General features: G+C 40.2%; 1 protein-coding gene across 1 annotated transcript in view; it reads right to left on the reverse strand.

The window, feature by feature from the left end:
* Positions 1-16349, reverse strand: part of POU2AF2 (POU class 2 homeobox associating factor 2) — a 33065-nt gene extending 16716 nt beyond the window's left edge. Inside the window, 2 exon segments of the mRNA XM_065882346.1 lie at positions 12538-12647; positions 16253-16349. Of these exon segments, the coding sequence (XP_065738418.1) occupies positions 12538-12647; positions 16253-16349 (207 nt within the window).
* Positions 16350-16781: the final 432 nt, after the last annotated feature.

Here is a 16781-nt window from a genome sequence, read left to right on the forward strand (position 1 = left end):
CCAGGCTGCCTTTTGTGGGAAAGTGATTTCTGTTGCTTGAGTTACAAAATGAAACACTTTTTTAAAATTTAACCCCTGGGTCTTGGTGTGCCTTTGGAATGCTATTTGTATTTATGTAGCTAAGTTAGAACAACAGGAGCTACTGGGATGCACATTAATAAATGGTCCTGTACACTTTGGCCAGAGCAGAATCTGCAGAACTTCAACTCTGCCAGATGGACCCGCCATGGCTGTTTCGCTGCAAAATCTGATTATTTTTGCAAGCTGTGTGAAAGGATTCACCACCAGGAAATGTTTTAGATTTCATGATATAAAGAAAAAAACCCCTACAGAATCAATAAGACAGCTGAAAAAATAAGGTGTTTGCAGAAGGTTTGCCTTTATTATTATTATTTTTTTTTTTAAATTTCTGCAATTGTGAAGGAGCAGGTGGTCGGGTGGGGAACATGGACAGCTCTGGAAATGCGGTTCAGCTCTCCAAACAGGCGGGACCGTGGGCTAATTAAAGTCAGACAATGGGCCATTTTGAAAGCTTTAGATAAAACATTCATTCAAATGAATGCCAGGGATATAATATGTACTTATGTATTAAAACTTTGGCATTTGGAGTTTACAAGGCATTGCCAGCTCAGAAAATGCTTTTTTCTTTTTAAATTCTTTCTGGGCTCAGGAAGGGGGTTAGTTGACAACGTTAGCAAGCAATATGCAAGGCACTGCGTTATGAGAGTGAGTGAAAGGTTTGGGGGGACACTCCCAGGGTAGACACTGATTCCATTTGTCAATAACTGTGCAAACATTACAGATGAATGGATCCTTCTGCTGGCAATTCAGAAAAAAGTAGCAAGGGCAAGCGAGATGTACTCATTAAGGAAAAATTATAGTCTTCCTAAGAATTTGATAAACACAAAGAGCATGCATACTTCTAAAATATAAAAAAAATATATATAAGAAAACTAAAACATTAACAAAGCAGAAAGATACACTTTGGGCCATCTGATGACCATTTGCTGTGCCCAGGCAAGCACGAAATTCTTACTAAAGCCAGAACACATTGTAGGAAGGGCTCTTTTATGAAAGTGGAAGAGATGAAAAATAACTTTTACGGTAAACTTTTAGAAATAATAGAAGGGCATGAGGATTTCTTGTAATAGCAGTAGTACAGATAATTTGCACTCCTGTGCCTTCAGAGCTTGCGGATGCCTCTGACGATGGAGTCAACAGAACATACAGGTGCTCTGCTTTTGCACTTGGCAAGTACAGTGAGGGTTGCAACGGCTGTGATTTCTTCTTTGAACTTATATATGGCCAACTGCCTAAATTTAAAGCATGGATAAGCATTGTGTGGGCTTATTTACGTTCTGCCTCTTTCTTTGAGGCTTTAAATTGTTATTTAGCACCACCATTAGATTATCAAAGAGAAGTAGCACAGTATAAAATTGTCCAAGTTTTAGGAGGCTTTGGGGGTTATATCTTGATTAAAATTAGATTTTGATGTTAGTAAAGGCTTCCATCTGTCTTTAGCATGGAATTCTAAAAACTGCCCAGGAAATGAGACTCTTGGTGGTCCTTCTTTCTCCATCTTTTTCAGTTTGCTCATCAGAGGGTAAGAGCAGAAGGAAATTGCCCTCCCCTTTCCTTAGTGGTTATTATATTTATTCAGAGTATGCATATGATTCTTTAGTGTGTGCAACTGTGAGAGAGTGCTGGACACCACGTAGGCTGCGAGAGCACCTAAGAGGTGTATCAGCAGAGTCAACTGAGCTGGTAAGCTCTGCATTTCCCTGGGCTCGGGGATCTTTTCCAGCCTTCAGAAGGGAGCTGAGATGGTCGCCTCCTCCTCGAGTGGGAGAAGTGACATATTACATCCTGTCCCAGGAGCAAGCCATGTGATACCAGCCTCTCAGGTCAACTCGGCAACTTTCAGAAAAGAAATCACACCTCAGCAACAGGCAGAGAAGGGCTATAAGATTCAGGCAAGAAGAAGAGGTCAGAGTATAATGGGTTGGCAGAGGCAGACCCTACAGAGCTCAAGCAGAGCAGCAGAGAGGTTTCTGTGAGGTCGGTGTGGTGTGCTTGGACTCTGGCTCCGGAAATGGTTTCCTCTTTTACAGGGAGGGCTAGATGCCATCCAAAGCTCAGGAGAACAGGGGGTCCCGAGTGGTGGGGAATGGCAGAGAGAAACTACACTCTGGAAGCAGGTTTTGGGACAGAGCTAGAGATAGGTTCTAGAAGGAAATTGAGAACTTCTGTGTCCAGTTTCTTCTAAGATGTCCGGGTATCAGAGGAGAGGAAGGTCCTGGCTCTGGTTTGGGCTTGGTGTGGCATCATCTGAGCAGTCTACGGAATTGCTGCAGAGACGGACAGGGATGAGGACATATGGTTGAGAGGGAACGAAAGCATGATGGGGCCAACAGAATGTATGGAGTGTGAAGGGTGAGCTCAGCACTGAGCAGAGAACCCGAAGCAAAGTGGTTATTCCTAAGATAGCCCTTCCTTGGGCCAGAAATGTAAACTTAAGAAGGCAATACTACTTTGGGTAAAATAAAGACCTGGGTCCAAATCTAAGCTCCACTGATTCCTTCATGATTCTTAGTTTTGTCATCTGAAAAATAGATATGAGTGTCACCCTCTTAGGGCTATTGTGCTCCTTGTTGATAAGTGAAATTTACTTTCAAATGGCTAAATGAAAATATTTGTAAAGTTTCTATTTCAGAGCCTAGCAGTAAATGATAGCTATTATCATTAAGAATTCTTATTTACCCCAGAGAAAATTGAGGTGATGGAAGGGAACTCAGGCTCAGAAGTCACCGCAACTGTCCTACCCATGCCAATCTTTGACCAGATATCAGTGTAGAATATTTACACTCCACATAATTGTTCTTGTGCTTTATGTGATTTTTCTGTTGCCTATTTCCCTTGTAAACTCAATTTGCAAACTCTTGTCAAACGAGAGGAAATATGATTTATCTTTTTCAGAATAAATAAGGGATACAGCTCAGCTTTGGGTAGACCCCTCAGGTCGGGGGTAGGGTCAAACATGTTTTGGGGTCGGGAAAATCTAGCAAAGCAGAAAGATAAGCAGCTGTACCCAGTGGGAATAAGGGAGACACATCAGAAACACAGTGAGTACTGGTCCCCTCCCACCCATACCATTCATAGAATTATATGATCCTTTGTAATTGAGGAAATGTAGGATTAAAAAAGTAACTTGTTAGGTCAGTAAATTGACAGCAAATCCTGATCAAAATGTTAAGACTTTTATTTCCTTCTTCCTGCCGTTTGAAGTTGGTGTTTTCATAAAACAGTCATCCATGATAGGTAAGTATAATACTTGGTTTGTTATCCAAGACTGGTTACATATTTGGAGATTTAGAACTGCAGGATGGGAGCAGTTGAATCTATCTTAAGGAAATGCGCCAAGTTGGAGCTTCAACTCTATCCATCTCAACGCGCAGAATGGAGGAGGGTGGTATTGCTGAGTCAGAATAAAAACAAAGTTGCTAACTGTCGCTTCCACTATTTTGTTGTTTCATTGGTTCATAGTGAATCAATTTTTCAAACCTACAAAAGTTACCCAGTGGCCTTTCTCCGGGTCGATTTATTTATACTCTATTAGAATTTGTAGTAATGGATTCAAAGTATCTAATTCCCAAGGCTGCTGTTCGGAGCTCACCACCAACTGTGGGTGTCTGCCTTTGCACAGCACACTTGCACGATAAGTAACATTTATCAAATGCTACCACACTCCAGGTACTAGCAAAACCATATAAGCTGCCATTTGCTGAGCACTTACAATGTGCCATGTACCAGCCATATCAGGGGCTTTTTATACCTTATCTAATTTAATTTTCATGACACATCTGTGGTGGGTATCACTCTCTCCATTTACATAGGATGAAACAGAAGTCCAGAGAACTTTGATCACCTTGACACAATAGAGTCAGATCCTCACTCTGTCAGACTCCAAAACACAAGCTCTTAACCGTTCTACCCCACTGTTGTTTCTCCTGGGCTGGAGGCTCCAAAAGGAAAAAAAATGGGAATAGCAAGAAATTAGCCAGTTGAGGGAGAGATTTAATAAAACAAGCAATTATCGTGTAGCGTAATAAGTATTTTAGCAGATAAATATGCCAGAGGCTCTGGGCATGGAGGGGAGTGTCTGGGAGACCTCAGCAGGCAAGAATAAAACTAACTTTTGAGAGGTCATGTCCCAGGCCAGGCCTCCTGACTTTCTCTTCACTTCTCCACCCTATGCACCAAGTGGGTCTACCTACTGCACATCACAGACAGAGTCTCTCCTCTCCCTCTGGACCGTCACCCAGGCCTCGTGTTCTGTTTGGACTCTACCCCTCCTCACTGCTCATCTGAGTTACCATCTTCCTTCCAAACTTAGCTCAAGGCTTACCCTCCTCCAAGAAGTCTTCTTCCATCTACCCTGTCCACGCCCGCTCTCCCCCTTTTCAACCTCCGTCTTGTTCACTGATGGTCACTATTATGCATTTGGCACTTGGAAACCAAAGCCATTTTAAAATTTTTAATCACTTATTTCATGTATAATTCTTTTTTTTTTTTTTACATCTTTACTGGAGTATACTTGCTTTACAATGGTGTGTTAGTTTCTGCTTTATAACAAAGTAAATCAGTTATACGTATACATATGTTCCCATATCTCTTCCCTCTTGCGTCTCCCTCCCTCCCACCCTCCCTATCCCACCCCTCTAGGTGGTCACAAGTCACTGAGCTGATCTCCCTGTGCTATGCAGCTGCTTCCCACTAGCTATCTATTTTACATTTGGTAGTGTATATATGTCCATGCCACTCTATCGCTTTGTCACAGCGTACCCTTCCCCCTCCCCATATCCTCAAGTCCATTCTCTAGTAGGTCTGTGTCTTTATTCCTCTCTTACCCCTATGTTCCTTTTTTTAATTTTTTAATTTATTTATTTTTGGCTGTGTTGGGTCTTTGTTTCTGTGCGAAGGCTTTCTCTAGTTGAGGTGCGCGGGGGCCACTCTTCATCGCGGCCTATGTTCTTCATGACATTTTCTTTTCTTAAATTCCATATATATGTGTTAGCATATGGTATTTGTCTTTCTCTTTCTGACTTACCTCACTCTGTATGACAGACTCTAGGTCCATCCACCTCATTACAAATAGCTCAATTTCATTTCTTTTTATGGCTGAGTAATATTCCATTGTATATATGTGCCACATCTTCTTTATCCATTCATCCGATGATGGACACTTAGGTTGTTTCTATCTCCAGGCTATTGTAAATAGAGTTGCAATGAACATTTTGGTACATGACTCTTTTTGAATTATTGTTTTCTCAGGGTATATGCCCAGTAGTGAGATTGCTGGGTCATATGGTAATTCTATTTGTAGTTTTTTAAGAAACCTCCATACTGTTCTCCATAGTGGCTGTACCAATTCACATTCCCACCAGCAGTGCAAGAGTGTTCCCTTTTCTCCACACCTTCTTCAGCATTTATTCTAGATTTTTTGATGATGGCCATTCTGACTTGTGTGAGATGATATCTCATTGTAGTTTTGATTTGCATTTCTCTAATGATTAATGATGTTGAGCATTCTTTCATGTGTTTGTTGGCAGTCTGTATATCTTCTTTGGAGAAATGTCTATTTAGGTCTTCTGCCTATTTTTGGATTGGATTGTTTGTTTTTTTGTTATTGAGCTGCATGAGCTGCTTATAAATTTTGGAGATTAATCCTTTGTCAGTTGCTTCATTTGCAAATATTTTCTCCCATTCTGAGGGTTGTCTTTTGTTCTTGTTTATGGTTTCCTTTGCTGTGCAAAATCTTTGAAGTTTCATTAGATCCCATTTGTTTATTTTTGTTTTTATTTCCATTTCTCTAGGAGGTGGGTCAAAAAGGATCTTGCTGTGATTTATGTCATAGAGTGTTCTGCCTATGTTTTCCTCTAAGAGTTTGATAGTTTCTGGCCTTACATTTAGGTCTTTAATCCTCATGTATAATCCTTTCTCCCACAGGTGGACTGTACATTTCTTCAGCTCAGTGAATTTCTTACATCACTTGAATTCTAATGTTCCTTCACTGCAGTATTTAATAGCACTAGTATTGATTGAACACATACCATGTGCAAAGCTCTTGACATATTAAACCTAACCTTGCAAGGGACGTATTATTATCTTCCTCTGACACCAAGATTAAAGTACCTTTACAGTTATCATACAGTTGACAAATGGCAGAGCTGGGTAGTACATTCAGGTCATCTTGATCCAGAGCCCATACTCTTCATCATGCTATGCTGCCTGTGCCTTAGATGAGAAAATTCTGGGAACCTAAGTGCTGAAGATTCCCAGATGACAGAGTGATCTGAAACTTCAGCTCAAGGATGCTGCAGCTTGAATATGAGCTAGCTCTCAGAGATTCAGATCCACTTCAAATCATAAACAGTGAGATGTGAACATTTGAAATATGAATAATAAAGAAGATAAGGGGATGGGAGAAACTTTTTAAAGTTTGAGTATTAAAATTGAATACTGAAATGAGAGGAATCAAACTCTACTTTTATCGACAAGGACGCTGAGGCCCAGAGAGGAGAAAGGAATTGCCAGAGACCACTGACAACCAGAACGGGGTGGGGGTTCAAACAGACTGGGGAGGCAGCAATTTCCCTTTTGGTGCAGAAGAGAAGTCTCAGATGTGTTTTCCGAAGTTTCAGGGAAATCAAAGAAACTTTGAGATGCTGTAATATACAGTTTCCAATTGTCTACTTTCATTTTTTAATACTTCACGAGAACTCCAAATGCAAATCACAGATATGGACATCATGTTTACACTCGGTGATAACTGAAATGCACATGTGATTGGTGCCACAAAACAGCAGCTGGATATGGAACAAAACAAATCTCTAACTAGCAGTCCTGATGGAAAGACAGACAGTTGTTACAGATGAAGCTGGACAATGTGCATCTGTTCTACAGTTAGAGTTCACTGACCTCTCAAGGAAGATCAAACACTTTCATATAATTTATGCCATAAATGCACTATATGGCTTCCATTCACCTTCAGTTCTTCCAGTTTTTTTCCATCAGTATGTACTATTGTCATGCTTCTTTCTGTGCTTGCAATGTTTTACTTCCAAAAATAATTGGGAAAGATTAACCAAGACACCTAGCTGACAGTGTGACTTTAAGGTTAGTATAAAAAGAATCATGTCAAGTGGAAATAGTTAGATTTTGGTCTGTGTATGTATATTATGTACAATTCAAGGTTGATATGATGTAAATATATTTCCCACTTGGGATATTGCTCCTCAACATTTCCCTCAGTTCGGATCTTCTAAGAACAACCAGAAATCGTCACTTGTTTTTCCTCATATTTATGTAGGATATTAACTTAAAAATCACTTTCATATCTATTTCCTTATTGTTCCTCACTCTAGCATTTTGATGAATGAGCAGAGCAGAATAGCTATGAGGGTGTCCATAAACCAGTAAAATGGATTAAATATCAGACCCTTATTGCTAAGCCTATTCTTAATTCCCCCTATATTGCACTGAACTCCCCCATTCCACTACTCAATTTTAACTCCAAATTTGGGTTACTGAGCTCCATTTCCTACTTAGCAAGTTTAGAATTTTTTCCCTCATGCAGCTGTTTTATAGTCAATGATTTTAAATGAATCTTTATGATAGCTTGGGAAAAATTTGATTAGAAAGTTCAATAGCCTGCAACTTGTTCATTGAATTTCAAAACAAAATGAAAAATTGTGGCCATTAGGCTTACTGCCTCTTCTTCTTTTTAATTTTAGTATAGACAACTGAGAGCTCACCGAATTTTGTGATATTATTTAAAATTTTCAATGATCGGTTTTTATGGAATGTCATTGAAATAGTGTAATTGAAAACAATGCAACATAAACTTACATCAAAAGTCTAAATACATATCTTTTGGTACCAGATGTTGGTGAGTGGCTCATATTTTTAATGATCTGGTCGATAGTATAGTAAAGAATAACCCAGAAAATTTTGAAAAAGAAAGAGGAAACGATTATTTAAAAAGATGTCCATGATAATAGCTGTGGAACCACAGGATTATGGCTAAAACGCACACAGTGGTTTTAAGTTCAGTATTTGGTGAAAGTTTCTTCTTTTTCTTTTCTTTTTTTTTTTTGTGGTATGTGGGCCTCTCACTGTTGTGGCCTCTCCCGTTGTAGAGCATAGGCTCCGGACGCGCAGGCCCAGCGGCCATGGCTCATGGGCCCAGCCGCTCCACGGCACGTGGGATCTTCCCGGACCGGGGTACGAACCCATGTCCCCTACATCGGCAGGCGGACTCTCAACCACTGTGCCACCAGGGAAGCCCTGAAAGTTTCTTTTGATGCAAGGGCTTTTTTTCCCCTTTGATTCCTACTGCAAAAATGTGAAAAACACTTCATGGTATAGAAAACAGATGTTCATGAGAGAAATTGTGGTAAAGATGAGTCAACATAACCCATGTAAATTTATTCAAGTGCTGTCATAAAGAACAGAGCAGCAATTTGGGCATCAGATAGACACTTCCTAGAGAGTACTTATCTGGGGGATGTAGTTTTCATAATATCTGTGTACTAGATTCCTAGGACTGCTGGAAAAAACTACCACCACCTGGGTGGCTTAAAAAGACCAAAATTTATTCTTTCTCTCTCTAGAGACCTCAAGGGGAGAGTCCACTCTGCCTCTTCCAGCTTTGGTGGCTGCCTACCTGCCTGCCTTCCTTGATATGTGATATCTGCCTCCCTGGTCACGTGTCCTCTTCCTCTTTTGCGTGTCTCTCAAAACTCCCTCTTATAAATATGGCACATATATACAATGGTATATTACTCAGCCATAAAAAAGAATTTAAATTGAGTTATTTGTAGTGAGGTGGATGGACCTAGAGTCTGTCATACAGAGTTAAGTGAGTCAGAAAGAGAAAAACAAATACTGTACGCTAACACATACATACACTACCAAATGTATAATAGATTGCTAGTGGGAAGCAGCTGATAGCACAGGGAGATCAGCTTGATGCTTTGTGTCTACCTAGAGGGGTGGGATAGGGAGAGTGGGAAGGAGATGCAAGAGGGAGGGGATATGGGGATATATGTATACATATAGCTGATTCACTTTGTTATAAAGCAGAAACTAACATACCATTGTAAAGCAATTATACTCCAATAAGGATGTTAAAAAAACCCCACAAAAACAAAAAAACCCACAATTCTTCTACATTAAAAAAAACAAGAGTACATGGGATTGCATTTAGGGATCACCTCTTCCAGGGTAAGTGGAAGATCCACCCAAGATCCTTTACTTAATCACATATTTTGCCATTTAAGTCAACATTCACATGTTTCAGGGATTTGATGTAGGATCTTTGGGGGTCCAGTTTTTGGCTTAGGATAATATCTATGGTAAAACAGTGTGGTAGGGCCTCCAATCTCCTCAAGTTATCCTTTGACTGGTTATTACCCATGTTATCAGTAGCAAATTTTGAACACATCTAAGGATGGCTTTCCTATCTAAACTTACCTAAGATATCAGACTCATTGTCACCTAGTGAACTGGTATGAAAAAGGGTAAGGAGTGTCAGTATTCCTCATGCCATTCGAGCCCTGTAAGTGCTGCCAGTAATGTGATTCTACATGATACCTTCTCATTGAGTTGTGTTTGACACAGGGACAGAAAAAGTCCTTGAGAGTCAGTGATTAATTAATATGATGTCTTTCTTGGGATTTTCTAGAATAGTGGTTGAGATGAAAGAAGTAGACAGTAAAATCAATTCATGGAGATACCTAAAGTCTGAATAGCCATGTACATAGCCAGGGACTATATGCATTTAATTACCCAAATTTAAAAGGTCTTTGAAATGAGGATGAGAGTAAGATACCAGCAGTGAGACACTGAGTAATATGTGAGAACAGGAAGTTAGGGCTGAGTTCATACTGCCCGTGTACCTGATGCCTGAGAAGAACAACCATAGTTAGAGCTGGTTTGCACCTTTCCAGTCCTTTCTATATGATGATATTTTCTTATGCCTTCATTTCCTTTGTTTGCATGTGCTGTGGTCTGAATGTTTGTGTCCTCCCCAAATTGATGTTGAAATCCTAAGGCCCCATGTGATTGTACTAGGATGTGGGGCCTTTGGGAGGCAATTGGGTCATGAGGGTGGAACCCTCGTGAATGGGATTAGTGCCTTTGTAAAAGGGCCCTAGAGAGCTCTCTATGCCCTCCCATCATGTGAGGATACAATGAGAATTCTGCAACCCAGAAAAGGGCCTTCACGAGAACCTTACCGTGTTGGCAACCTGAACTTGGTCACCAAGCCTCCAGAACTGTGAGAAATAAATGTATGCTGTTTATAAACTCCTCTGTCTGTGGTATTTTGTGATGACAGCCCAAACAGATGAAGACAGCATGAATCAGAAATGATTCTACTCCAGTCCACATTGATCTTTCCCTTTAGAAGGCATATGAAATTGGCAGTCAGAAGACCTGCCACTTGATAACTGCAACTTGCAAACAATCCCTTCCCTTCTTTTGTTCTCAACTTTTTCATCTGTAAGATGGAGAATGATGTCAACATCAATCTCATAGGAGTAGTGTGTCTATTGAATGAGATAACACACAGGAAGTGCACTTTAAACTGTGCTTATGCAAATAGTATTCCAATCTTCATAACACATGGCTATGCTGCCTGGTCCTTTGTCTTCAGCATTCAGTGTAGTGCTTGGTTATATGGTCTTTTATTTTTTAAATGTATAAGTGTTTTCCTTTCCGCCATTGTTGTTTAATGGCACAGACCACGTATCACATGTTTCCTGTACCCACTTTTGTATAACATTTGCAGTGTCACTGGGCCAGCAGCAATAGCTCAGTAACTTCTAATCTGGGTAGAGATAAGAACATTGGTTATGTGTGGGGTTTTGACAGTTGCACCTTGCTGTGTGGTAAATTTCTTATATTATGATGTGCAAAGAAATCACCCAAGGAGCTTGTTAAGAATGACCATTCCCTGGCCCCAGACCAATAACTCTATGTTAATAGACATGGAACAGGGACCAGGAATTTGCATTTTAAAATTAAATCAAATAATATGACTTATTGTTAATTATGTTTATAGTGTTATATCTTTTAAAAAGTAAAAGCATCAAAAAATAGAGAAAACACACTCTTCGATAGTCGCAGAGCTTAAGTAAGAAGTCATGTTAGGTAATTTTTTAATAAAAAATATATTTCCATCCACCATTTGGATAGGTGCCTCTTTGTCTTGTTATGTAATTCCATCTGGCACAGTGCCCTATTACTGTATGTGTGTATGGATGACGCTGCCGAGGAGGGAATTATAGCCTCACACGGGGCAGATAGACTATCTGTTCCTTGACTATGAAGTTATCCTCATTGCATCTCTTATCTTCCCAATTGACAGTATGCCTGGAACTTTTGCAAGTTTCACAATTCTAGCCATAGTAGTGGCCAAGCAATCCACGTTACATCCATGCCGCTATGGTTCACTTAGAGTAGACTGAATTCTCTGTCTCTTTCTTTTTTCCTCTCTTTCTCTCAAGAGACTAGATTTGTATGGATGTTTTTAACTCACATTCCAGATGATTCTGAAGAACCATGAGGAGAAACATGGCACTAGGAACAGACAAGGAGCCAATTATTCAGATTTCTCTTTATCAACTAAGCTCCATTTGAACTAGAAGAGAGGAGGTGGTTTAAAAGAAATGAAAGCCAAAAAATGTGCAAATAAAGGATGTTCTTGGATGGGAGGAAATTGAATCTGGAGTTGGTTCATTTGAAACAAGTCCCAGAAGTTTGACTTTGGAGCAGTGTTGAATATGGTGCTGACGTTCTGGGCAGAACACACTGGAAGAAGCAGTTCCCACTGTGTACCAGCCCCTGTGCTCAGTGCTGTATGTGGTTGCCTCCTTTATTCCTGGTCATCTGCTCTCGTGTCCTGCCCCCAGCAATGCAGGTGAGTAATTATATACACAACTCGATAACCAACTGCTATTTCCATTCAAGAATCATTATTGGAGATTTGGGTGTAACTACTTAAACATTTTAGGTATAGAGCAGAGCTATTTATAAAGACAAGGATGCCAGATAGAGATTTTAGACTTAAGACAACTCCTACTAAGATGTTTAAATCTGATTTTGCACGTTATATAGAAGACGTTTAGAAGTTGTCTCTATCAGATTTAGAATAACATGTATATGAAGGTCAGCATTATTCCCACCAACTGAGCCTTTGGTAGTTCATGACTGGCAGAAATGAAAAAGTCAGGACTCATCATCGTTTCATATCCACTAGCTGAAGTAGCCAGTCAATAAGTTCACAGAGCTCTTGGAATCCTTGCTTATAGATTAATTATATAGTGTGTGCCAGTTAAAGGGGGGCTTTGCTGTGGAGAATACCAGACTCAAGAGGTGAGAGATTGGTGAGAAGATAAAGGGAGAGGGGAGATAATTAACCTTAATAGGACTTAAACACCCAAAGACTTCAGAATGTATTCAACTGAGACTTACATTAAATCTTGAGTTACTTGTATGCTTGGATCGTTTTTCTGCCAGTAGATCTTTGACTGTGTGCTTCACTCTCACGCCTTGATACCCTCGTTTATTGTAGTCTCCTGGGACTTAAGCAAATGGAATAGTAACAATCAAATGTGGATACTATAAGTAGGTTAACCTGTCCAGGGTTAATATTGTGATGCTATTTTCTCATTAGAATGATAGACTTGAATTTGAAGTGGCTTCAACACAGGTCATTTAGTCCTATCTCCTGATCCTTGACAGAAACTTATCCAAGCTAAGTGAAAGAAACACTATTCCATCTTTTACGTATTAGCCACTGACTTGGGAAAATCACAATTTCTCAGCCCTGTTTCCTTCATCTGTAAAATGGGTATAATAATCTCTCTGAAACTGACTGCAGAGTTACATAAGCTATGCATATGAAAATGTTGTGAAAAGTACCAAGTTAAATACAAAATTCCTGTACAAAATGAAGGAGAGAAAAAAACTAGGTTCCAAGACAATTTATTATTCAATTCAAATAAAGCCACATGCAAACTGATTTCAGCAAAACAAAGTTATTTGACTGATCCTTTGGGTCTTATTTTGACAGGATTTGGCCTATATATCTTTTAATTAAAGAGGCTTAAGTATCTCTTTCAAATCAGCCTCAAATTTAAAGCTAAAGGATCTTAATGTTTGTTCCAAAGGAATCTAAGTGCTGCTCTTAGAATTGTGTGTGATGCCTTATTTTTTGGGAAAAGCCTGAGGCTACATTTATTCATCGATAATTTATTGAGTATTCTTTATGTGTCAGGCATTGTGTCAGAGCTGGTAATACAAAAGAACATGCCATCTAATGGGAGAAGAGAAATACTTAAAAATAATTATAATGCAAATATGCAAAGTACAACAAAAAGTATGCCTGAATAGAATACTCAGAAAAACACAGAATGTGTCAATTTCTCTTGAGGGTGGGGAAGGAGTTAGGGAAGGCAATGTGATAGCGGAGGTAAGCGGTGTGTATGATGGTAAATGAGTAAGAACATTCCAGGTATAGAGGGAAGCATGGGCAAAGTCCTGGAGGTAAGAACAGAAGGAGGGAGAAACTGAGCCTGGGGAAAGGAAGTGATCAGGGCGCAGTCATGAAGTTTCTTGTAGGCGAAGGAGTTTGGATTTCATCCTGTGTGCAGTGAGCCATTGGAGGCTTCCAAGCATGGTAGTAGCGTGGTTAGATTTGTATTTTAGACAGACATTTCTAGCAGCTGTATGAGGGTGGATTTAGATTTAAGAATCACAAAGCCACAGTCAGGAGGATTCTAGGATAATTCAGGCAAGAGATAGTGGGGTCTGAGTTGTGGTTGATAGGAGGGCAAGGAGAGGACAGATCTGGAAATTATTTAGACGTAGGAGGGAAAGGAGAGGGAAGATTCAAGGCTGATTCTCAGGCTTCCACCATGGGATTGGTCTGGGTATATAAGTTTCAGAGACATCATAATGTTGATAGTAAGGAAACCAGGAAAGAGAATGAACTCTCTTGGACTGTTTGAAAGGTAGAGTCATAACAATGGCATTCAGGGAAAATGTATGCATCTGGCATATTGGGATAAATAGACCAGGCTACTCTCAATGGCTGAGATCAATATCCCGGGAACTCCTATAATACTAATTCCTGACACACTGGTTGGGAAGCTCTGGACTAGATGGTTAAAGATGGAAGCCTGGGGAACATCCACATTTGAAGGGTTGTCTGAGGAGAAGGAGAGAACCCTAATGAAGAAGAAATGGTTGGAGAAGAACCAGAATAAAACAGGAGAATGAGGTAGAATTCAAGGGAAGGGATTTCAAGAAAGAAGGAAAAAGAGTGAGATACCGCAGAATTGTTCAGGAAGATAAGGACAGCAAAACATCCATTGCTTTCAATTCAGTTGTGGTGTTGTCTTAGCAAGAGTAATTTTGGAAGCATTACCTAGAATCCAGGTGATAACATCAAGGGCAGAGGTGGAGAAAGGGAGGGAGACTATTTCTTCTTGAAGTTTGAATGAGGAAGGGAAGCAAGAGATTGAATGATCATTGAAGACAATTACAGGGACAAGGAGAGCTTTGCTTATGTTTTTACATCTATTTAATGTATTCGTGGATAGCAGATATTTGAGGATATTTGAACAGGAAGAGGGAGGGACTGAAGATTTAGGGAAGAGGGAGAAAATGATGAAAGGAGATCTTGAAGAGCTAGACAGAAATTGGGGTCAAGGACACAAGTTGGCTTTCAAACTTTTGAGCCCAGAATAAAGAAGGGCAGGGGAGGGGTGGTGGCCCGGTCGTATGGTCAGTGACTAAGACATCTCTAGTGCTCGTTCCAGCAGCCTGGAGTAGGAGAGTGACACAGGCACTAAAGGTCAGAGCAAGGCAGGAGTCAAGGCCAGACAGAAAAGTCCAACCAAGTGAGAATACACACCAGTGATCCTCAGAGTGTGAATCTTGGGCCAGGAACAATAGCATCGGCTAGGAATGTGTTAAAAATGCAGATTTTCAGGTGCTGCTCCAGATGTACTGAATCAGAAACTTTAGGGGTGGGCCCAGCAATTGTGTTTTAACAAGCCCTTTAGGTGATTCTGATGTTCTCTGAAGTTTGAGAACCAAAGATATACATAAGAGTAGGGACTTTATAAGGCTCCTGTGGAAGTGGGGGACAACTCTAACCTAGGCATTCCTAACTGGCTGATTGATGGTGGGTGTGGACTTAGGTCTGAGAGGAGATTGGGGTTGACTTTGAAGAGGTCCAGTTGCCCAGTCCCAAAGGTTGATCCTCTGTGTGTTTGCAGACAGTCTTGGTTTCACTTTTCCGAAGGGCTTTTTAGTTGGTGGTTTCAATCTGAATTATCCATTTATGCTTTATGTGTATGCCAAAAAGCCTAGAGGAAATATACCTATTCTAAATAAGTTTAACAAATAAGCACATGGTGACTAATGGACAAAGTTCATGAGATGGCAAATAAGCAGATCAAAACTTCTGAAGTTTTGCCATAAAACAATCAGTCTTATGTATCAGTTGGCACCAACTCTAGTGCAAAATGTGGGGCTATATGCAACAGGGGATGCAAAATAAGTTTAGAACATATAACAGATGTCCTTAAAGACATCTTCTTTTAGTGAGAGAAATAAGACATGCACATGTGAAGGATTAAGGGAGGGGGAAGAGTATACTTTGTTGATGACAATTTTGTGAGAAGGGATGGGATTTAGTCTGGATTCAGATAGATGTGGATAAATTAGGAGGAGGGAGAAAGGCCTTGTAGACATTAGGCATGGCATGAGCAAAAGCAGAGGTCGGAAAGAGCAAGGCATGTGTAGGAAGAGAAAGGAATGAGGGTAATTGGAGTTAATGGATTTAAATGCCATCAATATATAGATGAAGTTCAGATGGATATCCCTAGACCAGACCTGTCCTGGACTTTAGACGTGGATGTCCATCTTCACTTTGATGTCTAGTAGACATTTCAAACTCCACATGTCCAAATCTGAACTCTGTCCTTCCCTCTATATTTGCTTTTCTGAAACCTTCCTATTAGTCGTTGGCAACTCCATCCTTCTGTTTGCCCAGTCCCAAAGCTATAAAGTCATTCTTAGTTCCTCTCTTTTCTCTCATACTTCACAACCCATCCTTTAGGAGTTCCTGATGGTGCCACCTATAAAATAGAGCCAGAATCTGCTGACTTTTCTCCACCTCCACTGCTGATATCCAGGTAAAATCGACTGTCATCTCTCATGTAGATACTGCAGTAGCCTTCCAACTGATCTCTTTGCTTCCACTCTTTCCCCATCCCCAGTGTATCTCAACACAGCAGCCAAAGTGATTCTTTCAAAAAGAAAGTCCAATTGCCTCACTCCTCTTCTCAAAACTATACAATTGCTCCCCATTTAACTCAGAGTAAAAGCCAAGGTCCTTACAATGGTCCTACATAACCTTGTTCCACGACACCTCTGATCTCATCTCATAACACTCTATTGTACTCCAGCCAGTTTCTGAAATGCATCAACCACACCACTTCTACCTTAGGACTTTGCACTGGCTGTCCACTCTATCTGGAATATTCTTCCTCCAGTTATCCACATGACTAAATGCCCCTGTCTCCTTCAAAATTTGGCTCAAAAGTCATTTTCTCAATGAGAACATATTTTAAGTTACACCTTCCCATAAAACATCTCTATTCCCCTTTACCCTATTTTACTTTTTATTTCTACGTAGTACTTGT

This window comes from Phocoena phocoena, chromosome 8 (genome assembly GCF_963924675.1).
Source record: "Phocoena phocoena chromosome 8, mPhoPho1.1, whole genome shotgun sequence".
NCBI lineage: Eukaryota > Metazoa > Chordata > Mammalia > Artiodactyla > Phocoenidae > Phocoena > Phocoena phocoena.